The 26,912-nt window shown below is 55.5% G+C and overlaps 1 protein-coding gene across 2 annotated transcripts in view; it reads left to right on the forward strand.

The window, feature by feature from the left end:
* The window catches only part of HIP1 (huntingtin interacting protein 1), a 44,037-nt gene that overhangs the window by 11,963 nt on the left and 5,162 nt on the right, over positions 1-26,912 (forward strand). Inside the window, exons 1-21 of one of the 2 annotated variants that reach the window (XM_084219263.1) lie at positions 9,808-9,939; positions 17,093-17,156; positions 17,691-17,833; positions 18,404-18,460; positions 18,911-18,991; positions 19,657-19,733; positions 19,881-19,942; positions 21,164-21,304; positions 21,673-21,730; positions 22,527-22,602; positions 23,010-23,141; positions 23,746-23,843; positions 24,002-24,074; positions 24,358-24,541; positions 24,637-24,725; positions 24,822-24,938; positions 25,026-25,127; positions 25,817-26,011; positions 26,120-26,267; positions 26,359-26,445; positions 26,544-26,651. In XM_084219263.1, the coding sequence (XP_084075389.1) occupies positions 9,922-9,939; positions 17,093-17,156; positions 17,691-17,833; positions 18,404-18,460; positions 18,911-18,991; positions 19,657-19,733; positions 19,881-19,942; positions 21,164-21,304; positions 21,673-21,730; positions 22,527-22,602; positions 23,010-23,141; positions 23,746-23,843; positions 24,002-24,074; positions 24,358-24,541; positions 24,637-24,725; positions 24,822-24,938; positions 25,026-25,127; positions 25,817-26,011; positions 26,120-26,267; positions 26,359-26,445; positions 26,544-26,651 (2,110 nt within the window). In that variant the 5' untranslated portion in view covers positions 9,808-9,921. Of the gene's footprint in view, positions 1-9,807; positions 9,940-17,092; positions 17,157-17,690; positions 17,834-18,403; positions 18,461-18,910; positions 18,992-19,656; positions 19,734-19,880; positions 19,943-21,163; positions 21,305-21,672; positions 21,731-22,526; positions 22,603-23,009; positions 23,142-23,745; positions 23,844-24,001; positions 24,075-24,357; positions 24,542-24,636; positions 24,726-24,821; positions 24,939-25,025; positions 25,128-25,816; positions 26,012-26,119; positions 26,268-26,358; positions 26,446-26,543; positions 26,652-26,912 lie in introns of those variants that run through there. The other variant, XM_084219262.1, reaches the window with a different exon arrangement.

Genomic DNA, 26,912 nt, shown 5'->3' on the forward strand with positions numbered 1-26,912 from the left:
GTGGAAAAAAAAATGTCCTGATTCCCTGAACACCGTCGGAGCACGAAGGATTTTCTCCACAGAGGAAACTGCTGCACTACTGGGTGCAGTTCCCACAGTCCTCAAGCTGGTGCCTGACTTAGCCATCCATCACCTTCACCGAGGCCACTCTGTTTCCTGTGGCTTTTGTGTCCCAGGAGCCTTGTCCCTGTGTCACTCCACCCAACCCTGTCACCTCCCAGCACAATATGTGTCTTGCAGGAGGACGTGCCAGGGGTGGGCAGGGGAGTGGTGGGGGGTGGGTGGGTTTGAGGACCAGGGTGCCCTGGGCTGGGCTGACCTTGCAGTGGCTGACAGCTGCTGGATTGCTGGAAAAGAAGGAAATTGGGTCTGTTTAGTGTCTCTCAGAGCCAATTCCTTGTGTTTGGGTGTCCCATATGCCCCTCTGCCAGTGTCAATAGCATTGAGTGTGCTCCTGTGATTTGCATTCGAGAGCAGAGATTTCCCTTCCACTTTAAACCCCCTGTTTTCCTGAAACAACTTGGAAATCCTGGGGCTGCCCTTCCCTCTGCCCTGATGAACTCTAGCAGGGGCATCCCTGGGGTGCAGAGCCCTTCAGGCACCCCTCTTCCCACCTTCATCCTTGTGTGGAAGAGCCTGCTCATAGGGCCGGAGGAAGGAGGAAACAGAGCGGCAGGCACAGCCATCCACGCCCAGCCCATTCCACTGGAATTACACAGGGGGGATTCCCCCCATGCCATGGGGAACCAGTGGCTCCCAGCACAGGGGGCATCTCCTGCTGCCAGAAAAGCTCCTGATGGAGTTGCTTCTTGTCATCTGCTTATTCCAAGTGCCTCCCATCTGTTTCCCCAATGCTTCCAGTAGGCACAGGCATGTTTTCCACACCCAGAGCTGGGTTTCATGCTCTTAGTGCCCCTCCAGCCTTGGTGCTGGGGCTGGTTGGAGCAGGACAGTGCAATCCTTCTCCCTGGGCTGGCTGAGCCTAAGGGTATGCTGGCAGTGCTCCAGCCAGTAGTGTTTATTTCCACACAAGGAAAATGAGGAAAACAAAATATTTATATGTCAGGGAGGGATTTTGCAGCCTTTTGCATGGAATCGTGCCTGCTATTCACTCCTCAATCATCTCAGACATGCAGCAATAACACATGAGACACAGTTTCCTTTATGTGCCCGAGTTTTTCCACCTTGGGCTCCACCCTGGTCGCAGCAGAGATTGCTGCTCCAGCCCTGCTGGCTCCCCAGGCCCTTCTCACCCTTCTACCCAGGGGCAGGCAGCTTGCCATGTGCTCTCAGGCAGGCAGAGTTATGGGGCTCTTGTGGGAGCATCACCTGTGCAGGAGCAGGTGTAGGCACTGGAGAGGTGTTGGATGCAGGAGCAGGGACTACTAAAAGAGTGCAAGGAATGCTTGAACTTGCATAGCAGAGAATCCTGGAGTGGTTTGAAAGGAACCTTAAAGACCATCTCACTCCACTCCTTGCCATGGGCAGGGACACCTTCCACTAGACCAGTTTGCTCCCAGCTCTACCCAGCCTGGCCTTGGACACTTCCAGGAATGGGGCAGACCCAGCTTCTCTGGGCAACGAGTGGCAGGGCCTCACCATGCTCACAGGGAAGAATTTCTTCCAATATCCCATCTATCCCTGCCCTCTGGTAGTGGGAAGCCATTCCCCCTTGTCCTGTCACTCCAAGCCTTTGTCCAAAGTCCTTCTCCAGTTCTCTTGGAGCCCCTTTAGGCAGAGGAAGGGGCTCTAATGTCTCCCTATAGCCTTCTCTTCTCCAAGTGAACATCCCAAGGTATTCCAGCTGGGCTCCAGCCCTCAAGGTTCACCCATGGGGTTTCATCCTGGCACTGGTGCATATGAGGGGATGCCAGGCAGGGAATTTACCATGTCATTTTTTGCTGTCATTTGGACACCTATTTGCTCCACCATTTCTCCCTTGGACTGAACTGGACACCCCGTTCCTGCTGGGAGGGAGAGCAGCTCTCGGCCCCTCTACAAATGCGCAGCTCTCCAGAGCACATGGCTCCACTGCCTTTTGGAAGCAGCTCTTTGGGACATGGGGAGTTGGACAGGGTCTCGGTAGCTGGGGTAGGGGGAGAGAACTGGGAAGTGGCTCTGGTGCCAAAGCAAGCAGCCAAACCTGTGGGAGCACTAGGAGGAGGCAGCAGTGCTGTGAGCCAGCATTGCCTGCTCTGCTCCAACCTGCCCCTGCAACGGCACTTAAATAGGAACGAGCTCAGGACTGGAAAGTGTCCCCAGGTATGTTGCATATTTCCTACAAATACCTCGACTGCTGCCTATTAGCCAGAGGCAGACAAAGCACCCACATCCCCCCCACAGCCCCAGCATTGCTGAGGGGGCTGCAGGCAGAGGTTGGCCAGGGGCTGACCTTGTAGGATGTGGTCTGGTGCAGGGAAAACACGTGCTGTGGCATTTCCCAACCTATTGCATCCAGTGGTTTTACTTCAGACGAGTTTGTTCCCCCTTTGCTACTCATCTGCAACAAAACTGCTCACATTTAGGACTTGTGGGAGGTGCTGAGGTGTGTGTCCCTGTACTAGAGCATCCGCACAGCCTCCTGCTCCCTTGTCTGGGTTCCCAGGGATATAAAGCTCAGGAGAAGGTGTAGGAAGCCTCTGGGAGGTGGTTGTGGGCTGGGCACTGAGCTGAGCGCCACACTTGGCATTGCCAGGCTCTGCTGTCTCAATTCAAGGGGCAAGCAAAAGCAGATAATTAAAGTGATTCCTCTGATGGGGCAATGGAGGGATCACCTAAGGCAAATGTTTGGAGATTCACAAGGGCCTCACTATGCTTTGAGGGAGGGAAGAAGGTACCCGAGGGCAGACACTGAATGTGTTTTGGCACTGTGCTTCGTGTGAAGCCTCAGCTCCCCATTTATGAAGTCTCCAGGGCAGAACTTGGCAACTTTAAAAGGAAATGAGTGGGAGATGTGTTTTGTGGCTTCAAACTGAAAGAGAGTAGATTTGGATTGGATATTAGGAATTCTTCCCTGCAGGGGTGGTTGCCCAGAGAAGCTGTGGCTGCCCCATCCCTGGAAGTGTCCAAGACCAGGTTGGACACATCTTGGAGCAGCGTGGGATAGTGGAAAGTGTCCCTAACCATGGCAGGGGTGGAATGAAATGGGCTTAAGGTCCCTTCCAACACAAATCCTTCTGAGATTCTATGATTTATCAACCATCTTCTGAGTCATTGGTGACACTGATCCAAGTATGGAAGGGCTGCAAGTAGAGGCAGGAGGACAGAGCTGGGGGTTGTTGATGGGGGGGTCAGTGGACTCATGGCTGGGGGTAAACATCCCCATGGATGGGGAGAGCTGCTGGGGGCATTGACCCCTGTAAACTTGGGGGCTTGCAAGGTGGTGGGTGACATTGGAGCCCAGGGAGCTGTGAGGGTCAGATGTGGCAGGGTGAGCCAGTTCCCACTGCAGCTGTCTTCTTTGCTGACCCTGTTTCCTCCTTCTGGGCGTTGGCTCATCTCAGTGGTGTCAGCGTGGGGCGAGAAGGAAGCAACACCACAGCAGAGCAATGTGCGTGTGCAAAGGAAGAGCCAGCCTGGGGCTCCTAGGAGGGTTCCCAGATAACCTGCATGTAAGGATGGGCCTCCAGGGGACCCAGGAGACATCTGCAATGATGAACAAGTTGTCACATAGAGCTTAAGTGTGCAGGTTTAAATCCCACTTCTGTGATTCACCTGTGCCAGCTCTTTACCTCGCTCATGGTGGAACGTTTCTTCTCCATCTCTAACCTGACCCCACCCCTTGTTCAGTTTAACATCATTGTCCTGTGCTGGGACCCCAGAGGTGCAGGCAGCTCCAGGGGGGGTCTCAGAAGACGCTTGGCTTTTTGGGCTGTCAGCACACATGGCTGGATCATGTCCCATTTGTCACCCACCAGAATCCCCCAGTCCTCTACAGGGTCGTCTCCATCCATCCATCCATCCATCCATCCATCCATCCATCCATCCATCCATCCATCCATCCTTCCATCCATTTATTTATGAAATCAATGATGACAGAATACACTGAATCTCTATGGAATCAGTGGATCCAGGACATGGAAGGCCTGCAAGTAGAGACGAGGACAACACTGGGGGCCATTGATGGGAGTAAATGGCCCCATGGATGGAGAGGGATACTGAGAGTGTTTATCCTCACAGACTTCTGGGGTCCCTGCAGATGTTCCTAGTCTGTGTTGGCACTAGAGATTGCCCCAGCCCAGGTCCATGATCTTGGCCTTGGCCTGACTGAACCTCATGAGGCTCCAGCCTGTCTGGCTCTCTCTGAATGCCCTCCCTTCCCTCCAGCCCATCGATGGCACCATTCAGATCAGTCTCACCCTTTCTGTGGGTTCCCAGCCCTACACACCAGGAAGGAAACAGGAGTTTCATCTGCCTCTGGTTTGGATGGGCGGTCTATCTACCTGTCTCCTTGCAGCACTGCCAGGAGCTGGAAGCAGCAAGGGGGGAGGATGTTGCTTATCCCACCTCTCTTTCCCTGTTGCATTTTTAATCCCGTTGGCATTGTATTGCTGCTCTCTGAGCTCCTGCTTACCTTGTAGCAGCCCCACTGAGCTGTGTTCCAGAGGGCTGTGTGATTGCTGTAACACCAACAAGGATGGATTGAATGGGAGCTAAAAATACCAAATGATCAATAATGGCACCATGAACCTGGCTTGCTTTTTTTTTTTTTTTTTTTAAGAAAATCTCTATATTGACAGCTCAACCAAGTGGCTTCCTGTAAAGGCAGGAGGGATAATGGAGCTTGGCTCCCTGCTGGGCTAGCAGCAGCTTCACTCACACCTCTCTGTCCGTGGCCCTGGGAGCCCTTCTGGATCTCCTGCCTGGGGTAATGTGGAAGGATTGCTCTCCTCCCTGCTTTCCATGCTGGTCCAGTCGTGGTGAGTAGCTGGGGGAGCTTGGTGCTGAAATAACCCCTGGCACTCCATGCCAGTACAGCCCTGGGCACAGACACGAGCCCTGGCCCTGTGCCTGCTTCAGCCTGATCCGCTTTTTCCTCTCACTTTCACATGTCCAGGAAACTGCAGCATTACACGGATTTGAAAATGGCCTTGAACTTTTTAAGCACTGCTCCCAAGCAGATATTTTTCCTAAATAAAGATTTGCAAAGGTATTTGGGCATTAGCCAGCCAGGGGGATTTCCAGAAGTGTTGAAGCAGTCAAATACCCTTTAAATCTGCCTCCATGCAGTACAGGGTTAGGGCTGGAAGTAGCTGGTTCACCAGGACTGTGACCATTTGGGGACATTTTTTACATCAGCAGTGTCAGCATGAGGGTTTTCCAAAGGTTGTTCATTGATGGATCTCTTTGGAAAATCACAGTGGGCTGAGCCCTGAGGGATGTGGCCGTACTGCAGTATCTGAGTCAAGAGAAACTCATCACACCTCCAGCTTCTGCCAGTACTGTTCCATCTCTGTATCCTGACTAATCCATGATGTGGTGCTGGCAGTAGGGACCATGCCTGGTGCAGGTCTTGGCTCTGTTTTGGAAAGTCATGGAACAGTGCAGGAAAACCAATCCCCATTACAGAGTTCTAACATCCCGCTCAGAGGAAAAACTCACCTTGCTGTCACCACATTGGTGGCAATGCCTTTTTTCCCCACTAAGTCCCACTATCCCAAACACCCCCAGTGCCCAGCATTCACCCCCTGCTCCTTAAATGCAAGCTCCTTGCACAGCCGGTGCTGGTCATCCAGCTCCAAGGACCAGACACCAAACCCAGCCTAACCCAGCCTCCACAGCATATTCCCCAAGGGAGTGCTCCAGGGCTGGAAAGCTGCTGGAAAAAACTGGAACCTGAAAAAAAACCAGACAATAAATAGTTTTCCAAGTGCTTGGTGGTTTTTCCAGTGAACCTGCTAGTCTCCCTAGAGCTCTGAAAATGCCAGGATCCTGGAGCTTCCATATCAGAACAATGCTTCAGCAGCATTGGGCAGGTGTAAGTCATGGAGCAGGATTAGTTTATTGTGAGCTGGGGAGGTGGGTTTAAACTGCTGCTACACTGGAGGAGATGGGAGAAAATACCATTCTCTGAGGAAAATGAATTTAGGAGTCTGAATCCAAGGAGCTGGTTGAGCCCTGATTCCTTCCCTGGGGAAGACTTGGGAAATACAGAGAGATCAAGAAGGAGCAACAGATATTATTAGTCATCAAGGAGGGAGGCGGCTGCAGAGGAAGATGGTTTTTAGTGGATTATTTTTAGACCTGGTAAGATGAACAGAAGGAGAGGAAAAAAGAGGGAAGGAGACCTTTGAGAGACACGTAAATGCTCCCTGGGGCAACTTGGCCCAGGCTTCCCACTCTCATCCTGAGCATCAGCTCAGGCAGGGATTTGCTCCAACAGAAATCAGAGATGTAAAAGCCAAAGCCTTAGGGACCTTCCGAGGAGCCTCTCTAGGCTGCAATGACAAAAGGCCACACTTGCTGAGACATTTTACCCTAATTCCCATCATTTTAATGAGAGGTGATTGCTGAAATAGAGTTTAAAAGCTGCTTTCAGAGCCTCCAGCAGGTGGGGGAAGATGCTGAATGTCTCTTCTTTTTTCATCCATCGTGGTCCAGACCACACATCCCATCCTGGAAGTTGGCAGGAGAGTCACAGAGCTGCAGGAGGGTGGAGGGTACTTCCAAGGTGGAGGAAGGGGACTTGCAGTGAAGCACCCAGGTAGATTCAGTACAACCAGGGGGAGAGGAAGGATCTGCATCTCTCCAGATCAGACCAGAGGATGATGAAAGCCCTCAGAGGACAGGGTGAAGCAAGGAGCTGCCTCCCCCCTGGTTCTCCAGGGAAGCCGCCCTCACTTTGCTTTCCCTCTTCCCTGTGGGAAAGGCTTCTTCCTACTCCGGTGGAGGCAGTGCCTGTGATGCCCTGCAGTTGTGCAGCAGCCCCATCAGTGCATCTCTCCTAATTCCCTCCATCCCACCTGGAGAGGCTTGCTAGGGTCTCTGCAAGTGCATCCCAAATTGTTCACATAGGATGCAGCCCTAGGAGAGTTTTGCTGGAGCCTGGGATGAAGCGTGTGGGTTTGCACATCTGACTGGGATACTCTGTGTATCCTCTGCTCTTCATGAGAGCACCTGGGAATAACCAAGAGCACCCGGGGCCGGGAATGCCTCTTCACCCTTGTGTCCTCACAGTGATGCAGTGAACTACAGCAAGGAAGCTCCCTTGAGAAGAGCTTGAAATTCCTTCCACCTCAGTGGATCCCTGAAGTGGTGGGATTTATCCCCATAGACTGCACCAGCCTTTCTTGAGCCCTGGATTGGTTGGGTGCTGTTGGAAGCTTGGTGCTTCCAGCTTTCCTGGCTTCTCTGAAAATGGGGTTTCCCTTCGCTCTGAGGACCACCCCCCCCCCCCCCCCCCCCCAAATTGCTTTTAAGTTAATTTCCAGATTTTCTCTTCAAGCTCCCTTGGCTCTGATTTTTTGCCCCCTGGCTGAAGCCCCCCCCCCATGCTGTGAAGCCAGGTGGATTTGGAACTCTCTGCCTTTGCCCCAAGTGCTTCCTGGTGGTGTCCAGACTCTGGACTTTGCCAGCTGGAGCAGCTCAGCCATGAGGAACCACACTGTAGCCATGGCCTCAAATACTTGGATGTCCTGACTCTGCGGGAGACTCTGGATACCTTCCCCCTGAGCTGAGCCCTTTGTTCAGAGGGGAGCTGGTCTGAAAGCTTAATTTGGAAAAGTAAGGTTAATGATGATTAGGTGATTTTAATTTGGGGGATTGAGCAGGGGTGCTTGGGAGCACAAAGCCTGTGAGTGGGGGGTGGGCAGTCTGGCATGGTTGCAAGCAGGTTCCAGGAGCATTACAGCATGTCACCACTAACTATGAAAAAATTGATGTATCCTGTTCATTATTTTAGAGGCTATTTTCCAAGCAGGTGGCATTGTAGAGAAAGTCCCATCCATCCTGTGCATGTGGGAGGGACTGGGTTTAGTCCAGATCCTCTTTGGTTTTGGCTGTGCTCTTTGCATACCTGCCTTAAGGTCTCTTCATGCAAATGAGCCATTAGTACTTGATGACCAAGTGCTAACTGCAGCACTGTGGCCTCTGGAAGCTGTGGCTTGGCTCCTTGGTGACTCCGGAGAGGGTGCCCTGGAAATTCTGGACCGCACCTCCAGCATATCCTGGGGCAGCAGCGGTCGTGGCACTGAGTTCAGAGTGATGTTAAACCCAGCTAAGAGGGAATCAATTGTTTCCAGGATCCCTTTAAGCTGAGGGAACACTGTGCTGGGGGGTGGGCTGCTCAGCGAGGATCCAAGCTCTCACTTTTCATGTTGAGAACATGGCTGGGAGTCACTCACTGTGGGGCTTCACTGGGGAAAGGGCAGAAAACCTCGCCCCATTTTGGCACCTGTGACAGGAGCAGGTACCCCCAATAGGGGCAGGTGTCTGCCCTGATTGCAGAGCATTGACCTGTGCTCCATTCCCAGGCTCAGAGCAACATCTAGACTCTGCTCCCAAAGGAACCTGGCTGCTGCTTGATACCATCTGCTCTAGCAAAACACATTTAGTCCAGCAAAAAACCTGTGAGCTGTGTGGTCCGAGACAAGCAGTGCTGCTGAGCAGTGCTCCATCCATCTGTCCATGCCAGGGATCTCACAGGGCTTTAACAACCACCTGATGAAAACATGACCTGGATTTGACCCTAAAAACTCCCCCAACACTGGGATGAACTGGGTGGTTGTGGAGCTGGGTGTTGCGAGATTGCAGGGGTGGCAGGGCTCTGTCTCCTTGGGGATGTGGGATCCTGTTATCTCATTAGGAGAGGCCAAACCATCATCCCAGAGTAAGTAGCTGAGCCGTGACTAGACTGCAGTAATCCCGAGGGATTAGTGTGTTGGATTAGTGTGTTGGCTGGGCTGGCCTCACAGCAGCACTTTGTTCTTCGGGCCCTGAAGCATCTCCTCAGCTGACAAGCCAAGGGCCCTGGCAGTGCTCTGGGGTTGCTTTTAGGAGATTCACTGAGTGATAGAAGAATGGTTTTGTCAGTTTCTTTTGTGCCTTCCCATCAGAAAATATTCCTTGAGCGCGAGGAGGAGCTGCAAAAAAACCAAATCCTCCTGCCTGGACGCTTTCCTGTCCCTCAGTGGGATGGTCATGGTGGTCAACGAGCCATTCCTGCCTGCCCGTGGGACTGACTCGGGCCAGGGGCTTGTTACCACGCTGGTTTAATTGCTCTTGTTGTTGGAAGCAAGATGCTAGCAGCCGAATAGGCTCTGGAACAAGGGAACTCTGTGCAGGTTCCAGCCTAGTGTAGCGTCACCCCCAGGCAGAGAGATGGGGGAGGTGGTGGGGCAGGGGATGGAGCAGGGGAGCTGACAGGGAATGGACGATGGGGCAGACAAAGGAGTAGAGAGTCTGACAGGGAGTAAGAGAGGGCTCAGGCAGTGGAGCAGAGGGTCAGGGGATGGAGCAGGAGAGTGTAGGTGGTACAAGGGATGAGGCACGGAATGGGGCAGGAGGCAGGGATGGGACAGCAGATCTGGCAGTGGGGCAGGGGTTCGGGTGGGGGTCGTGCATCTAGTAGTAGGGCGGCAGGGCTGGGGCAGCTGTGCCCGCGAACCCTCTGGCCATCATCCTCTCCTCCGCTCTGCCGCAGCCCCGAAGCGGGCGCGGCGGGGGTGGGCGGGCGGTTCTGCGTGCCGCCCCCCGGGCGTGCCGCCCCCCGAGGGCTCCTTTGTTATTCCGGCCGAGCGCCGCGGCCGCGCCCCCGCCTCGGCCGTGCCGCCCCTCGCGGGAGCGCGCCCCGGCTCCCCCCGCCCCGCCCGCTCCGCCGCCGCTGCCCGGCAGAACCTTCCAGCGCCGCCGCCCCGCGGGGCCGCCGCCATGGGCGCCGCCGCCGCGCCGCGCTGAGCCCGCACCGAGCCCCGAGTCCCCGCCATGGAGCTGGGCAAGGTGGTAAGTGCGCGGCCACGGCCACCCCCGGGACCCTCGCTCCCCTCCCGGGCTCATTCCTGCAATCGGGGTTCGCATCCAGGGAAACTCCTTCCCGGGGAAGTTCGTTCCCCTCGATGCTGGCGGCTCCCGGAGGAGCATCGCGGGGAGCGGGGATGGTTCGTGTGGCAGCGGGACCCGCCGGCGGCTGTGGGGGTCTCGTCTCCTGGGGATGAGGAGATTCCCGTGCGGCTGCGGCCGGGGCGGGTTCGCTCCCACACGTCCGTGTGAGTCGTCTTCCCCCAGTTCCCGGCTCGGCCGGGTTCAGGCCGTGCCGCGAACGCCCGCGTCCCCACGAGCACTCGTGTCCCCGTGCGTCCGTGTCCCCACAGCGCTCCCCATGCATCCGTGTTGCCATGTCCCCACATACCTGTATCTCCATGCACCTGTGTCCCCGTGCCTAGTGCTGCTGTCACAGCTCCTCTGGCCCACGGGGACTGCCCTTCACCCAGGTAGAAGGAATGAAAACAAGTTTGGGGCGAGAAGTGGGTTTTTAGGGACTGTTCCTACAGGGAGCACGTTCATCCCTGCGCTGCTCACCCTGGAAAGAGGGATTTGGCTTTTCCCGGTGCTCCACCATGTCCCTCAGATGCAGCATTGAGTCCACGTGGTCATGGCTGCTCTTGGCACCGTTGCAAGATCCAGACATCCTGGGGGGATAACAGGAGAGAGATGCCCCATCCTGCTCCCAGGAGGTGCCGCTCACCCAGAAACATTGCAAGGAATGATTTCCACCAACATTAGATCTGAGCTTCATTTCAGAATGTCCTGCTAGGACAGTAAGAGCTGCTGTGTTCCTGCTGGGGTGATGCTTCTCAAGAGAGGTGGGTCCTGGGTGTAGGTGATCATAGAAATGGATATCTGGATGAGCTCCTTGCATCTGTGCAAGGAGGAGCTGCAATCTCCCTAAATCTTTCACCCTCACTCCTTTTTCTCTTCCTGTTCCAAAAAAAAGCCTAAATATTTGCATCTGCTGGGAAGCAGAAGACTCTGGTCAACATGACTGGGAATGTTTCAAGAATGTTTGAAGGTGGTGGTAGACCTTCCTGGACTGACCTTGTCAGACATGGCCACACTCCCTCCCTGGACAGAAATCACCACTGCTGGAAGAGATTATCCTTGCATAAAATCCCCACGTAAAATTAAAAGCCTGGCTATTGGGGCAGCTCATGGGAAAGGCTCCGGCTGCAGCTGAGCCAGCTGGGCACTGACTGACTGCCCTGAGCAGTAATTAAGTGAGAAGAGTAATGAGCGAATGTGCATGTTTTAATGGAGGGATGGGGATCCTGGGGGTCCCCCTGGATTTCTGCCTCTCCTCAGATCCAGCCCCCTGTGATGGGCTCTGGTTGTGCTCTGGTGTTGGCAGTGCCAGGCAGCGGCAGCCTGAGCTCTGAACTTTACAGTGTCAGCTTCCCCTTCTGGTCCCTGTGAGGTCTGGATTTTGTAGCCTTGCTTTTTGCCAGCTAGTCTCCCCAAACTTTCTTCTTACCATCATTTTTTTTTTCCCCTAAGGTTTATCTGTGTAAAAGAAAAGTCCACATTCCTTAAACTGGATTTTAAAATTCCACGTCCAAGTAATTAAACTGCATAAGTTATTTATGGCTGGAGGAAGTCAGTTGCCCAGCACTCCAGGTGCTGGTTCCTTGTGGTGGGCAGTGATGTGATCACTGTGGTAAATCCTCATTTCTGGGAGCCAGACTCTCCCTGTGATCATTCCAGCTCTCCCCTGCTGGCATTGAGTGTCTCACTGGAGCCCTTGGGACCCACCACAGATTGGTTGGCTGGTTGTCCTCCTTCTTTCCTTTGCCTCGAAGGTGGAGGAGCAATTGGATCACACTGTTCTCATCCAACCCCATCCCTCCTGAAGGTGTGGAACTTGGAATTTTCACTCGAGGCTCTGGAAGAGCCAATGTGGGTCAAGTCCTTGCACACACGGCTCATGGGTGCATCCTCCTGTAGATCCCAACCTCTGCTGCCCTCAGGAGGAACTGGGAGCTGGTGGAGTGGGCTGTCCAGGCACGTTTCAAATGGACATAGTGGGCATCCTACAACTTTATTTTGGTTTTACTGCTGGGATAGCAGCACTACAGCTCTCAAGGCAAAGGCATGCTAGAAGTTGGGTGTCAGCTTCCAGCCTCGCATGTCTCATTGTGGTCAGAGACCTCTGAACCTCACACCACCACTCAATTTCCTGGCCTAGCTGGTTTTTTTCCCAGGAAACCCCACCTGTGCTGGAAGAGCTCCGTAACACTCCTTTATCAGGCGTTGCTGAGTGCTGGAGGGGCTGGTGGTGTCATTGATCTGAAGTCATCATCCTCCTGGCCTCAGGAGAGAGAGCAGACCTGGAGGCAGCAGTGCCAGAGCAAGGTCTCTGCCAAGAAGAGCGTTATGGTGATGCCATTGGATTCCAGTGTGGCTCACGGAGTTGCCATCTTCCCGGTGACTCTGTTTTGGAGTGTTCCATGTGCAGGCTGTGGGACAAGGTGACCCCCAGACACCTACACTGGTGTCACTTGGGGTTCAGGGCTGTCTCTGGACACCTTCATTTTCCTCCTGCTGGCATCTGGGCTGGTGGCATCAACATCTCCTCCTGGAGAGGGACATCTGAAGCCACCACCACTGGGAGCGACCCCAGTGGATGCAGTGAGGTTTTGGGGTCTCTGTCACTGAAGTATGTTGTTGGTTTGAGGAAAATGGGTTTTTTATCGCCCAAGCATTGCAAAATCTGAGAATTGTGTTTCTTTGGGGGGCTATTCTCATCTGGAGGGAGCAGGAGGTAAGAAGAGTGGCAGCATATTCTGAGATACGCTCACACAGCCTGGACAAGGAGCTTATCCCCAGAGGAGCTCCAGGATGTAGCCAGCCAGGAGAGGAGCACTTACTTTCCACACTCATGGATTCAGCAGCAGATGCAGCCAAATAGCCTGGATTAAGTGGTGGGAAGCTATTTTTTACATCTCCTGATTCCCTGCTCCCAAGAAGCCTATGGGACTGAGGGGAAAGGCCGGTTAGAGCATCCTCCTGTCCAATACATAGAAATATATCCCTGGGTTTTACATCCCATGTGGTCAGCCAGGCCTGCCAGCATTGCTTTCCTGCCTTCCTTCCTGCCTCCCTTTCCCTCCAGCTGCTGTCAGGCACAAAGCCAGGCTTGTTTCCTGCTGCTGCTGTCAGGCCACAGGTGCCCAGCACGGGGGGACTGCAGCCACCCCAGCTGTCCCCAGGAGCTCTCACCAGTCCTCAGTGGGGCATTGACTACCCCAGGTGCTACCCAGCTGGCTTTTTTCCAGGATTTTTCCAGGATTCCAGGGCAAAACCATTCCCTGAGCCCCTTGAGGCTGGAATTTGGCATTAGCTGCTGAAGGTGGGTGATGTTTAAAGAGATTAACAGAATTCACAGAATGACCAGGTTAGAAGAGACCTTCGAGATAATTGAGTCCAACCCATGCCCTAACACCTCACCCAAACCCTGGCACCCAGTGCCACATCCAGGCTTTTTTTAAACACACCCAGGGATGGTGACTCCACCACCTCCCTGCGCAGGCCATTCCCAAACTTTATCACTCTTTCTGTACAAAACTTTTTCCTAATATCCAACTTACATTTCCCTTGGTGCAGTTTAAGATGTGCCCTTGGAAGAGCTCGCCTGCCTCCCATGTTCTGTACACCCTCCAGAGCCTGAGCCAAGCTTTGCTTTACTGGGATTTGCATTTTAATTAAGCCCATGGATTTTTCTTCCAGGCTTGTTGTAGTCAAGTCTTCCTGCTCACTCCCTTCTCTGAAGCTCCTGCAACTGCAGGGCTTGTGAGCAGTTTTCCAGAGGTATGCTCCATCCCGGCTCTCCATTTATAGAAAGGAATTAAGAAAAAATGAGGGAGCATTACTAAGAGGATTTGCACTGCGACTTACTCAGTTTGTCGAAATAATTTGCAGTAGCTCTGGATTCTTTAATCAACACTTGTTTCCTTCTGGAAATGAAAGAAGCAGGAAGGCGTTGTGCTGCTCTTGAGCCAAGCTTGGCTCTTTGCCTTCAAATGGGAAATTTTGCATTCAGAGAGTAATCTGGGGAGAACTGGTGGGGAGTGAGGGTGTGTGTGGCAGAGGGAGGTGTGTGTCAGGGCTCATAAAGCCTCTGACCCTCTTCCTCCATGCAGTTTTGGGCTTCTCTGGAGCCTGCAGACACATGCCTGGAGAGGTGACATGAGACCTGGTCAATGGGTCACCCCAGTGTGGAGCTGTTGATGGCTCTGCCCTGCTGTGGGATCTCCATGTGAGCAGATCTGGGCTGGATCAGGGGTTAGGAATTCCCGTGGGACAAAGCTGTGGTGGCCTGTCAAGCCATATGGTGGCCTGTCAGGCAGTAGACCTTCCACAGGTTTCTGGGAATCCCCCTGATGTTGCAGAGGGAGGAAAAGACTATTGGAAAGATGTCATTGCTCAGGGATAGATAGGCCCAGACTGCTCCTCTCCCAAGTGGCCTGTGCCTTTCCATGCACATGTCTGTGGGGTTTTCTCACCCTGCTCTAGTGGCACTTGGAAAGCTAACAGTGCTTGCAGCATTCTATTGCAGCCTTCCCAGCCCCAATACCTTTCTCAGCCCTTGCAGCACCCATGGAGCTGCTCCCCAGCCTGGCCCCAGGTCCTGCCCCACTGAGCCCAGTCCTGGCCCTGTGGCTCTTCAGGGCTGACCAGATGTCAGTGTCACACTCATACCTCTCTGCAATAGACCCTTCTGGACTCTCCTCCTGCTTCCTGCCTGGCCCTTGCACAAGAGGAAACTCCAGGGTTTCCTGTCCCAGCAGCAGGGTGGGGTGTGGGGCTGCCCCATGTCCCCAATGTCCCCTGCCCAGTTCACGAAACTGGAGTGGGGCCGGCAGTGCTGCCCAAATGTGCCCTGGTGGGTCAGAAGTCACCCCCATAAGCTGGAAGCTCATAATTAAATTAAAATTCCATCAGCTGCAGGTGTGGGATGGTGGTGGGGAGTGGCATCTCTGAGTCAGGGTAAAAGACCCTCTGCGGGGAAGGGATCTGGGCTTGCTGTCCAGGCAGCCTTGATTTTCCCTCTGCTCTGACCCAATTTTGCAGCCAAATCACCCTCCCTGACCCCACTTGTCCCCCAGAGGTGACAATTCTAGCCTTGGTCTCCTGCTACTGCTCCATGCTCCCCCAGTTTGCTGATGTGAGCACTTCCAGAGACACTGATACGGCAATTTGGGCATACCCCAGGTGACTCTGGGGATGGGACCCCTGCCCTGCACTCCTGGAGATGCAATGTGAAAGTGGGGTGTCCACAACTACACCTAGAAAGTGAGATCCAGCTTTTCCTTGGAAACCTTTCTGCCTTCCAGATGGATGTGTGTGCTTCAAATGGAGTTGAGGAACTTGGGGATGGAAGCTCCAGCTGGTCCCTGCCTGGAACCAGGGGCTGCCAGCCCCCATCACCCTCGTGCTGTGTCTCCTCACTCTTGAAGGTCACTGGGGCTTCCTTAGTTGGAAAAAAGTGTCCTTGCTTTGCTGGGGAAAGCTGGCACAAAAGAGCAGTTAAACTGGGAGCTCCACTTCTAGCTTTCCCAGGGACGCAGCACAGCTTCCCTCCGGAGACCATCCCTGTTCTGGTCGTTCAAGGACAGCAGGAGCAGCTTTGGGAAAGTGGGGCCTACATCCTGCCTCTGGCTATGAGCTTCTGCTCCCCAGCTCTGGCTTTGCATTTGGCTTGTTCCTTGTGGTCCAGGACTCCATTCGGAGGTGGAATGTGCATTTAAATGCTGATCCTGGCACTCCTCACTGTGCTGGCTGGTTCATCACAACTGTCATGACAGTCTTGGGGGCTTTGGGGCTGAAGCCTGGGATTTTGAGTGAGGACAAGCTGCCTCTGGAGCTGGATCCATGACACGTGTCACAGGTGGCTGTTGGGATGCAGGCATCCTGCTCCAGGCCTTTAGGACATGGTCATCCCTCTCCAGACTGGCAGAGGCACCTTCTCAAGCATTTTTTTAAGGCTGCATTTAATTTCATGGTTTTTCTGACAAGGGGCTGTGGATTCTGAGAATTCGGGTCCCCTGACACCTCAACGTGAGCCTCCTGCATCTTGCTGATGACCTCCTATGTCACCTCCATGGTCCTTACTGGTCACCTCCATGGTCACCACCCAGAGCCAGTAGGGATGGGGCTGCAAACACCATAGAGCAGTGGCATTCCTGCAACAGAACTGCAACATCCAGACACAGTTTCAGCTAAGGGGGTGCTTGACTCTGGGCTGGGGGTGCAGGGCTGGGATGCAGCTGTGGGTGGGGTCTTGTCTGTCTCAGGCTGTCATCATTCCCTTTCCAGCTAGCACATGTTTTGGTGGCAGAGGGACTTCCTGGGGGATTTGGGCTGTACTCCACCACATTTGGGGCTCCTGTGGACCCCTCCAGCCCTGCTCAGCACAGACTCACTGGAGTCTGTAGAGATGAAGCCATGTGGGGCCACCTCAGAAAGGGCCGGGAAGCAGGGCTGCAGCAAGGATTGTAGTGAGAAAGGCATTGAAATTAATCTCACGGCTTTAATTGGTTTATATCAGTAATGAGCTACTTCTGGCAGTGCTGAGCCAGACGGTTCCTTCCCTTGGCAATGGGTTGTTCATTGGAGCAGGTGCCAAGAAAGCACTTGGTGATGTGGGAGCCTGGGGAGAGGATGACCCTGAGCTGACATCTTCGTCCCTGTGAAGGACAGTCTTGCCATCCCACTGCCCAATTTTTTGTGGCCCCCCAAATCGTCCTCCCCATTCAGCACCTCAAAAGTGGGGTAGGAGCTGCCAGCTGCTGCCCACGATCCAAAGGCAGGGGAGGAATTTGCCACCACTCTGGGGGCAGCAGAGGGTTCTTTGTGGGCAGTGCTTTAATTGCTTCATTATTATCCTGAGTAAATGAGTCCTGGCAACAGCTGAACCTGGTGGATGCCAACTGCATCCCAGAAAGGCATCTGGGAAAGGTCAGCATCCATCTGGCACAATCAGGGATTGGGGACCTGGGTGGAACCCAGCCACCGCAGAGCCAGAGGATCTCAGTGAGCAAGGGAGGACCATGAGGGAGCCTCAGCCTTTCCCATCTCACCCCCCATCACTTTTCTCTTGCAGACCGTCAGCATCAATAAAGCCATTAATGCACAGGAAGTGGCTGTCAAGGAGAAACATGCCAGGAATATCCTTCTCAAAGCTGGCCATGGGACTGTGGGAGCGGGGCTGGGGCTGCCTGGGAAAGGGGCAGCATCAAGAGGATGTGTGAGAAGTGCCCAGGGTGCCGGGGAGGCTGGGGGCTATTAACTACATTGGATATTTTTCCAGCATGGCATGGGGTCCCTGCTACTGCTGTCACAGCCTTTGAATGTTGGTAGGTGTCCAGGCTGGTGTTCCCAGCAGTGCCATCCCAGAAGGCAGGAGGGGAAGGTGCCCACAGTAGGCTGGGACACTGCCACCAAAAGTGGATCCCCAGCATCCCAGCCAGGCACCTGGGAAGGCTCAGCAGAGGCACAGCCCCAGCCTTGCATGCATCATGGTGCTCCCAGAGCAGGCCTGGGGGAAGAGAGGGTGGCTTGTGCCACTTTGGGGACAGCATATGCCTGGACTAGGCATCATTACCTCCCTGTGGTGGCCTGGCCACTCTGGCTGCAGCTGTCTTTGGGTGGCCATTCTCCATCACCAAAGGGCAGAGGAGTGCTTCCTTGACCACTGGCACCATGCATCCTGGGCACGCACCATGAGAAGGGAGCACAGACCTTCTGGTCAGTGGTGAACCGGCTGCCGCTGTCCGGCAATGCCGTGCTCTGCTGGAAGTTCTGCCATGTCTTCCACAAGCTCCTCCGGGATGGACATTCCAATGTGAGTGCCCACAGCTCAGCTTGGGGCCAAATCCTTTCCCCTGCAGGGCTGCACTGGGTGGTGGGAGGTGCTGGATGGTCAGTGTCCTTCTGGGAGGTCAGTCCTGGGGTGGGAACTGGAGTCCTCCCAGAGGGTCATTGGCCTCCCAGGGGTCAGTCCAGAGCAGGGCCTGGAGCTGGAGTCCCCCTGGAGGGTTGGTGTCCTCCTGGGGGTCAATCCTATGGGGACACCAGTGCTGGAGCTCTCCCAAAGGGTCAGTGCCCTCCTGCAGGTCAATCTGGGGTGGCAGAGCCCTCCTGGTGCTGCCCTGCCCAAAACCATGTGCCTCAAACCCCAGTGCCATCTGCAGTGCTGGTGCCAGAGGAAACTGCTCAGTGCCTGCAATGGCGTGCGTGCAGGAGCCTTCAGCAAGGATCCGCCTTGGGGAAGTGGAGGCACCCAGGGCTGGTGGCAGCAGTAAAGGGTTGGGAATGCATCAAGAGCTCCCATTTGTCACCCAGTTCCTGGTTTCAAGTATGGAACACCGTGTCCTGGTGCTCTGCCTACTGATTGTCACCATCATTCCTCCAGGTCCTGAAAGACTCTGTGCGATACAAGAATGAGCTGAGTGACATGAGCAGGATGTGGGTAAGTGACCAACCCTGCCAGCCATGGTGGGGAGACCCTGGGGGTGCCATGGCCAGGCTGGGGGGTGTGTAGGCTTGGGGGGGTTCCCTCTTTCCCTCTCCCAGGAAGCAGAGCACAGCCATGGCTGACCTGTGGCTGTTTTCACCTACTTGGGCTGGGTTTCAGTTGCATTCTGTGTTCCCTTCCACCAAAATCAAATGCCTCCTTCCTATTTTATGGCAAAACCCAGTAAAAACTCGGCTCTGACAGTCAAATGAAGCATTGAAACATGCAGCGAAGGTGATGAGAAGGTCTGACCAAATCCCTTCAGTAGAGCCAGTCTGCATCCAGGTGCTAGCGAGGAGGGTTTGGCTATGTTTTGGGGAGATAAGGGAGGGGTCAATCGTTCTGCAGCAGAAGGCTTTTCCACAGCCTGCCTTGGATCTCAGCAGCTTTTTGGGGTCCCCACAGGGCCACCTGAGTGAGGGCTACGGTCAGCTCTGCAGCATCTACCTCAAACTGCTGAGAACCAAGATGGAATTTCACACCAAGGTAAGCCTCCCCATCCCTGTCCCCAGGGCTGTAGCAAGGGGTGGGCACTGGGGTGACAGCAAGGTACCAGCATGGCTATCCTGCTGCCTCCATGAAATATTCCCAAATCTGCCAGTGCCCATCAAAAATGGCCCAAGGACCAATGCTTTGGAGGTGGCAGGACTCCTGGTGGCCCAGGGCTCCTTCGGCTGGGCTGGGAGTTGGTGGATTACAAGTACTGGGAGACACACACACCCCACTTTCTCTCAGCTATCCTAGATGAGAAAACTGCTGGAAAGAGGTGTTTTCTGTGCCCATCACCCTGTTCTGGAAGTGTGATGTGACGTTCCCCAAAAGGCCAGGGCAGGTACCCCCTGGAGAAGATGTCACTCCATCCTGTCCAGCTCTCTGCTGGCAGCTCTATCTCCTCCCTGCTAGGCAGGTTTCTCGGCCCAGGGAGAATCAGCATTTCTTGCTGGGAAGAGAACAGATGCTGTGGCATAGGGATGCTGTGGTCACCCAGGGTTCAGAGACCCTGTGCTACCTCCCTTTTCCCCCACATCACTCCCCTGGCTCATCCAAGAGCTGACTTTGAGGCTTCAGGATCACAGCCCTGGTGCTCCCACAGCTATGGCCAGACCAGGAGATCTTCTGGAACCCTTTCCTGACTCCTGTTTTCCCCACAGAATCCCCGATTCCCTGGAAATCTGCAGATGTCTGACCGGCAGCTCGATGAGGCTGGGGAGAATGACGTCAATAACTTGTGAGTGCAGGGCAGGGGAAGGTCTGGGTGCAGGTGGGTGGCACAATCTGCCCAACCCCACTGGCAGCATGACCAAGCAGGGACAGGACCCTTCCTCATGGGTGTCCTTGGAGACAGTCCCCAACCATCCTCAACCCTGTTTCCTAGTTTTCAGCTGACGGTGGAGATGTTTGACTACCTGGAGTGTGAGCTGAACCTCTTCCAGACAGGTAAAGGCCTGCATTACTCTGAGACACGGTGGAGTGAGAGATCTGCTGGAGTTCAGCCCCTTGGTGGGGCTGATCCAAGCTGGATGAGGCTCTGACAGGGGATGTTGGCTGAGGCCATCACAACTCAGCTCTTCTATGGGCACTTCACCTGGATTATGGTTCAACAAGGCAAAGTGGAAGGTGCTGCACCTGGGTCAGGGCAAACCCTGGTATCAATCCAGGCTGAAGGATGGAGGGATGGAGAGCAGCCCTGCCAGGAAGGACTTGGGGATGCTGGAGGATGAGGAGTTCAACATGCCCCAGCCATGTGTGTTCCAAAACCTCCCATGCTCTGGGCTGATCCCCCAGCATGGGCAGCAGGTGAGGGGGCGATTCTGCCCTTCTGCCCCTCTGCCCCACTTAAGTAAGAACCTACCTGCAGAGCTGCCTCCAGCCCTGGTGTCCCAGCACAGGAAGGACATGGGGCTACTGGAGCAAGTCCAGAGGATGCCACAGAGATGCTCTGAGGGCTGGAGCCCTTCTCTGGAGACAGGTTGGGAGAGCTGGGGGCGTCCAGCTGGAGAACAGAAGAGTCCAGGAAGATCTTAAAGCTTCTTCCAGCGCCTAAAGGGGCTCCAAGAGCACCAGAAAGGGACTTCAAACAAGGAATGGAGTGACAGGACAAGGGGAAATGGCTCCCCACTAACAGAGGGCAGGGTTAGGTGGGAAACTGGGAAGCAGTTCTTGGCTGTGAGGGTGGTGAGACCCTGGCGCAGGTTGTCCAGGGAAGCTGTGGCTGCCCCATCCCTGGAAGAGTTCAAGGCCAGGTTAAATAGAGTTTAGAGCACCCTGGTCTAGTGGAAGGTGTTGGAATGAGATGGTCTTCAGCTGCTCCAAGCTGGTTTTGGAGCATCTTCGGTCTGGCACACCCAGCACACTCCAGTGGCCAGTGGGACAACGGTGACAGGCAGAGCACAGGGGTCACGTGTCAGCCCTGCCCAGGGACATGTCTGGGGCTCAGTCCTGGTTGGAGGTGCCAGGCTGGAGTGTTCCCAGGCCTGGGTGGGAGACCTGGGTGGGAATTTTGCCTCCCACTGAGCTCCCACAAACAGCTGCAGGGCAGCAGGCTGTGTCCCTAAGGGCCAGTGGGTGTCTTGCTCTGGATGACGTCTGTGGATTTGGCTGGCATAGTGTGGTACCGTCAGATGCTGCCAGATCTGATCCTGCACTCCTTCCCTGCAGTATTCAGCTCTCTGGACATGTCACGCTCAGTGTCAGTGACAGCAGCAGGGCAGTGCCGTTTGGCCCCACTCATCCAGGTGATCCTGGACTGCAGCCACCTCTATGACTACACTGTCAAGCTGCTCTTCAAGCTCCACTCCTGTGAGTGTCCCCAGCACTACTGCCTTTGATGGGGGGGGACACACAGGGAGGCACTGGGTCCACCAACCTGCTCAGCCTGGGCTGTTTACCACCACCTCTTCCCCCACCTCTTTCGGGGGGTGAAGGGAGTCACCATGGCACAACGCATATCCTTCAGGATCTGGAATTATGGCAGCCCACACTTCTCTCTGCCCTGAGGAGTGTGGGGTGTGGTCCCCTCCTGCAGCAGGACACTGTGTGGAGTAGTTGGTCCCCTAAAGGAGGGTGGCCATCTCTGGCAAAGAGCTGCCTCCACGTGGCTGTGCTGATGGGTTGTTCCCTGATCCATGAAGACACCCACTGACATTTCTACTTTCTGCTTCTTCCAGGTCTGCCAGCAGATACACTGCAGGGCCACCGGGATCGCTTCCTGGAGCAGTTCCGAAAGTAGGTGCCCAGACCCAGAGCATTGGTGCTCTGGGAGTGCTCCCAAGGCACTGAGATTAAAAATGAGCGAGCAGGGATGTGCTTTGGTCTCTGGTACAGGATTATTTAGAGTAACCAAAACAAAACTGGCCACCAAGAGCAGGGAGGGGATGTCATGGTGCCAGGGGAGGATGTCATTGTGCTGAGAGCTTGATTCAAGGTCACAAACTCAAAGAGCAGATAGCAGTGCTGACTGGGCTCTGACCACACAGAGACTAACCTTGGGACAGGGATCAACAGCGCCAAGATCCTGACTAGGTTGCTCAGGTGACTGGGAGAGGTGGGAGCTAGGAGTGGTGTGGCTGGGCACTGTCCCTCCTCCCCAAAACTTTTAAGTCAGGGAGGGAGGTACCCTGCTTCTGGGGAGGATGCTCCTGCAAGAGCTGAAGGTGAGGCTGTTGGCTCCAGGCAAGAAGCCCCCCTGCTCCTGAAAACTTTGAGTAGGCAGGAAGTGGTTTAGGTTGGAAGGCACCTTTGAAGGTCATCAGGTACTACTCCCTGCCATGGGCAGGGACACCTTCCACTAGACCAGGTCACCCAAGTTCCAGGTCCTTCTCCCTGCCCGTCAGGCCTGGGATTTATGAGATAAACCCTCCAGCAGTAGGAGGACTTCCAGGACCTGCCCTGAGTTTGGTGACAGCACAAAACACATTCCTCTCCAGAGCAGTACAGTGGGCGGATGACACCCCCTGGAGCCAGGCAGGGGGTTGTCCAGGTTGAACAAGAACCATCTCTAACCATTCCCTGCTCCTTGCAGGCTCAAGGACCTTTTCTACCGCTCCAGCAACCTCCAGTACTTCAAGAGGCTGATTCAGATCCCGCAGCTGCCAGAGGTGAGACCCTGCAGTCCCCATGTTCCCTGTCCCTGTGCCCAGGGGCAGCAGTGGAGGCACTGGCCAAAGGCCCAAAAAAGCCTATTGCTGCCTTTCCCAGCTTCTTAGGTCTGGTGGCAGTGTGGGGCTCCTGGGCCTTGAGGATTCTTTTATCCCTCACTGGGTGGCATCCAAGTGGATGTAGCTGCCCTCTGACTGGAAGCTGGGATCCCCTCTCTCACTGATCCATAGCCCTTGCTGAGATCCAACCCTGCAGGTCCTCATTCTATCCCTGTGGGTCCTGGCTCCATTCTCATGGGTCAAGGCATGGCCAGCTTGGCTCCAGGGCAGGATTTCAACCAACTGTGCTTTCAGTCCAGCAGCAGTGCCAGTCTTTCCACCTTAGCCCTGCTCCACTCCCTCCCCAGAACCCTCCCAATTTCCTGCGTGCCTCTGCGCTGTCAGAGCACATCAGCCCTGTGGTGGTGATCCCCGCCGAGGCATCCTCGCCCGACAGCGAGCCCATCACAGACCTGGTGGAGATGGACGCAGCCTCACAGGTGAGGATGGTGGGGGCTCTCTGCCTCTGAGCCAGGGTTATTTCTTTAAATCCATGCTGCAGTGAGGGCTGAGACAGTGGGGATGGCCTTGGGAGCTGGGGAGTGTCACTGGAGAGAGATGGGTTGGTGTTGGGTGACTGTCTGGGTGCTGGATGTCCCATCTGGGTGCTGCTTATCCCATCTGGATGCTGGGTGTCAGGTCTGGGTGCTGATGGGACTGAACTAGCCTGAGTTCTCCCAGTGCTGCTCAGTGGTGTGGTGCCCTCCAGTGAGCGAGGAGAGATTTGTCTTCAAGCATTACCATGGAGACCTTTAGGTCTTCACCCTCCTCTCCACCAAGGGTTGTCCTCAGGGATTGAGTGGGGAGGGGAAGGAGGTTGCAGTGACATGGCTTTGGGGATCTTCTCCCTCCAGGAGTTAGGTGGGGATGGACCACAGACGCCCCATGTTCATCAAGTTCATCACATTCAGTGTTCTGGAAGCACGGGGAACCAGCCCCGGTGTCCAGGCAGCTCATAGGCCAGCTTGGCAGTGACACTGGGGACATAGAGGGACAAGGGCTCCCAAGTGGTAGTGGGGTCACTCTGTCCTGCTTTTCCCACAGAGCCTGTTTGACAACAAGTTTGATGACATCTTTGGCAGCTCCTTCAGCTGCGACCCCTTCAACTTTAACAGCCAGAACGGGATGAACAAGGATGACAAGTAAGCAATCCTGGCGATGCTGCGGAATGGCCAAGATGGTACACACAGGAGCTCCCTGCCTGGAACAGCATCGCAGCCATGGTGACACAGGGGACACCTCCCCTCCCAGGCTGTGTCCCTGTGGCACTGAGAGTGAATCCCATGTCTCTCCTTCCTAGGGACCGGCTAATTGAGCAGCTTTATGGGGAGATCACAGCCCTGAAGGAGGAGCTGGAGAACTTCAAAGCTGAGGTGGGTGATCTTGTCTCTGGGTGGACAAGACAGTGACCCCATCTCTGTCCTGCCCTCTTCCCAGTGGCTTCCCCCACACAGGGGTCCCCAAGTGTGCCAGGGGGCTGCATCTCTGTCGGGGGTTGGACTAAGGCCCACTGCCCAGCATCCTTGTGCTTTGCACAGATGCACTTAGGGGCCAGCAGGGTGATACCCATGGCGGGGCCGCTGGACATTACTGGTGGGCGTTGAATGGTCCTGGCAAGCGCTGAACAGCACCATCAGCCCCCACCCGTCCCCGCAGAGCGCACGGGGTGCAGTGCAGCTGCGTGGCCGTGCCAGTGAGTTGGAGGCTGAGCTGGCCGAGCAGCAGCACCTGAAGCAGCAGGCACAGGACGAGAGTGAGTTCCTGCGTGCAGAGCTGGAGGAGCTGAAGAAGCAGCGGGAGGACACGGAGAAGGCTCAGCGGAGCCTGACGGAAATTGAGAGTGAGCGGGGAGGGCCAGTACTGGCGTGGGGTTGGGGTGAGCCTCGGGCAGGGGGGTCTCAGGTGCTCAGCTCTGTGTCCCTGTGTGCATGGCAGGACGGGCACAGGCCAACGAGCAGCGGTATAGCAAACTGAAGGAGAAGTACAGTGAGCTGGTGCAGAACCACGCTGACCTGCTGCGCAAGGTGGGCTCCCCAAACCACCCCCCCCCCCAGCCTCCCCTCTCCCAGCCCTGCCCTCTGCTACCAGGGGCTGCTCAGCTCATTCTCTGATGTTGCCAGAACGCAGAGGTGACCAAGCAGATCACCGTGGCCAGGCAGGCCCAGGGGGATGTGGAGCGGGAGAAGAAAGAGCTGGAGGACTCCTTCCAGCGCGTGAGTGAGCAGGCACAGAGGAAGGTGAGTAGGGATGGTGGGGGACACACCAGGGATGAGCAGGGGCTCCCCATGGGACACCATTGCTGCCAACCTCTTGCCTTGCTGCAGTCTCAGGAGCAGGCAGAGGTGCTGGAGACACTGAAGCGGGAGCTGGCAGCCAGCAGACAAGAGCTGCAGGTCCTCCAGGGCACACTGGAGTCCAGCACACAGGTGAGAGCACCCCTCTGGGCTGGGTAGCCAGGCCTTAACCATTTGAGAGGTGATACCCACCACTGGGCTGAAAACCCTGTCATCATCTTGGCCACATCTGAGCAGGTTTGATGTCACATAGGGGAGTTTCACGCTCCTGAGTGTGGTAGTATGTGGAGTAATGGGCTCCAGCAGCAGGGATCATGGAAGAAAAAAGGCCTGGAAGAACATGGTGAGTTCGCAGCTCTGCCAGCTGTAAGCCCAGGTAGCAGTGTAGCATCACACTGCAAGATGTGCCAGAGGGTTACCCATGCCACACAGAGCTATGGAAGACAGCAGGGGTGCCTGGGCTCGTTGTAGGAGGCAGAAGCTGGCAGGAAATTGCATTCACCCATCTATGAGGTGGGCAGACTCGGCAGCAGGATGGGGATGGGGCAGAGGCAGCACCTTGCATCCACTCCTCCATCAGGCTGGTGACAGTTGTGATAAAAATGCATTTTCACTGATAAAAATGAAAAAGCTCCCCAGGAGCCTCAGTTGTCACCAGATAAGATCATCAGTGCTGCTTGGTCTGGGGAGCTGTGCTTGTGCAGGCCATGGCGCACCCAGCAGGGACAGTCAGGGTGGGCCAAACCTGGATGAAGAATGGGTCCCCAGACTGGAGGGTTCACCCTCGGCACAGCCCCAGCTGCTGTTTCATGCCCCACCAGGCAGGAGTGGAGCAGAACACTCGGATTGCCAGCCTGGAGCAGGAGAGGGACAGGCTGAGCCAAGCAGCAGAGCAGCACAGGGACAAGATGGCAGCTCTGCAGGCTGAGCTGCAGCAGCTGCGGGACACACTCAGCTGCGAGCAGGAGAGCAGCAGGACAGAGCTGGAGATACTGCAGACCCAGCTGAGAGACAAGGTACTGTGAGGGTCCTGCCATCTCCCTTCTGGCCATACCAGAGGGGTTTGGGCAGGCCAAGTGCCCGGTGGCCCAGCAAGGGCTCTGAGCCTGGCTCTGGCCCAGCAGGAGAGCACAGAGCGGGCGCTGCAGCAGCGCCTGGCCGAGGAGCAGCTATCCCTCCTGAAGGGCACCACGCGCGAGGCCAAGCGCATGGTGCAGGACGCCCTGGCTCGCATGGAGGATCCTGCTCATATCAGCTGCACTGGCTCAGCAGGTGATGCCCCTGCTACTCCCAAATCTGGTGTTATCACAGCCTACCTGCTTCCTGTGATCCCAGCTGAGCCCTGCCTGCTGTCTGCCTGCAGATTGCCTCCTATCCCAGACGCTGGCAGCCTCCGAGTGTGCAGAGCGGCTGCGGGATGCGCACAGCAAGTACCTTTCGGATGGCGCAGGTGAGAGGTCCTGGCATTGGGCACGGGGCAGCTCTGCCGCGCGGGGCAGGTGGGCAGCGCAGTGGGGGCTGAGGCCTGTGCCCGCTGTCCTGCTGCAGCCGTGGGCTCCCTGCTGCCCCACCTGGCACTCTTCGCCCACCTGGTCAGCAACACCATCCTGCAGGGCAGTGCAACCTCCCATGTGGCCCCTGTGGAGCCTGCTGACCGTGAGTGCTGCCCCGGGCCAGGGGCTGGGTGAGCAGGGATCAGAATGGGCAGGGGATCAGGCTGAACATGGTGGGTGGGTAGGGGTCAGAATGAGCAAGGGCTGGGGTGGGCAGGGGATTCAGTGGGCAGGGACCAAGATGGGTAGGAGATCAGGGTGAGCAGGGACTGGAGTGAGCAGATGTCAGGGTGGGAATGCGCCAGGGCAAAGAGGATACTGGGTGAGAGGCCAGGATGTGCAGGGGTCATGGCAGGATGCTGGG

The sequence above is a fragment of the Fringilla coelebs genome (assembly GCF_963513975.1).
Source record: "Fringilla coelebs genome assembly, chromosome: 20".
Classification (NCBI taxonomy): Eukaryota; Metazoa; Chordata; class Aves; order Passeriformes; family Fringillidae; genus Fringilla; species Fringilla coelebs.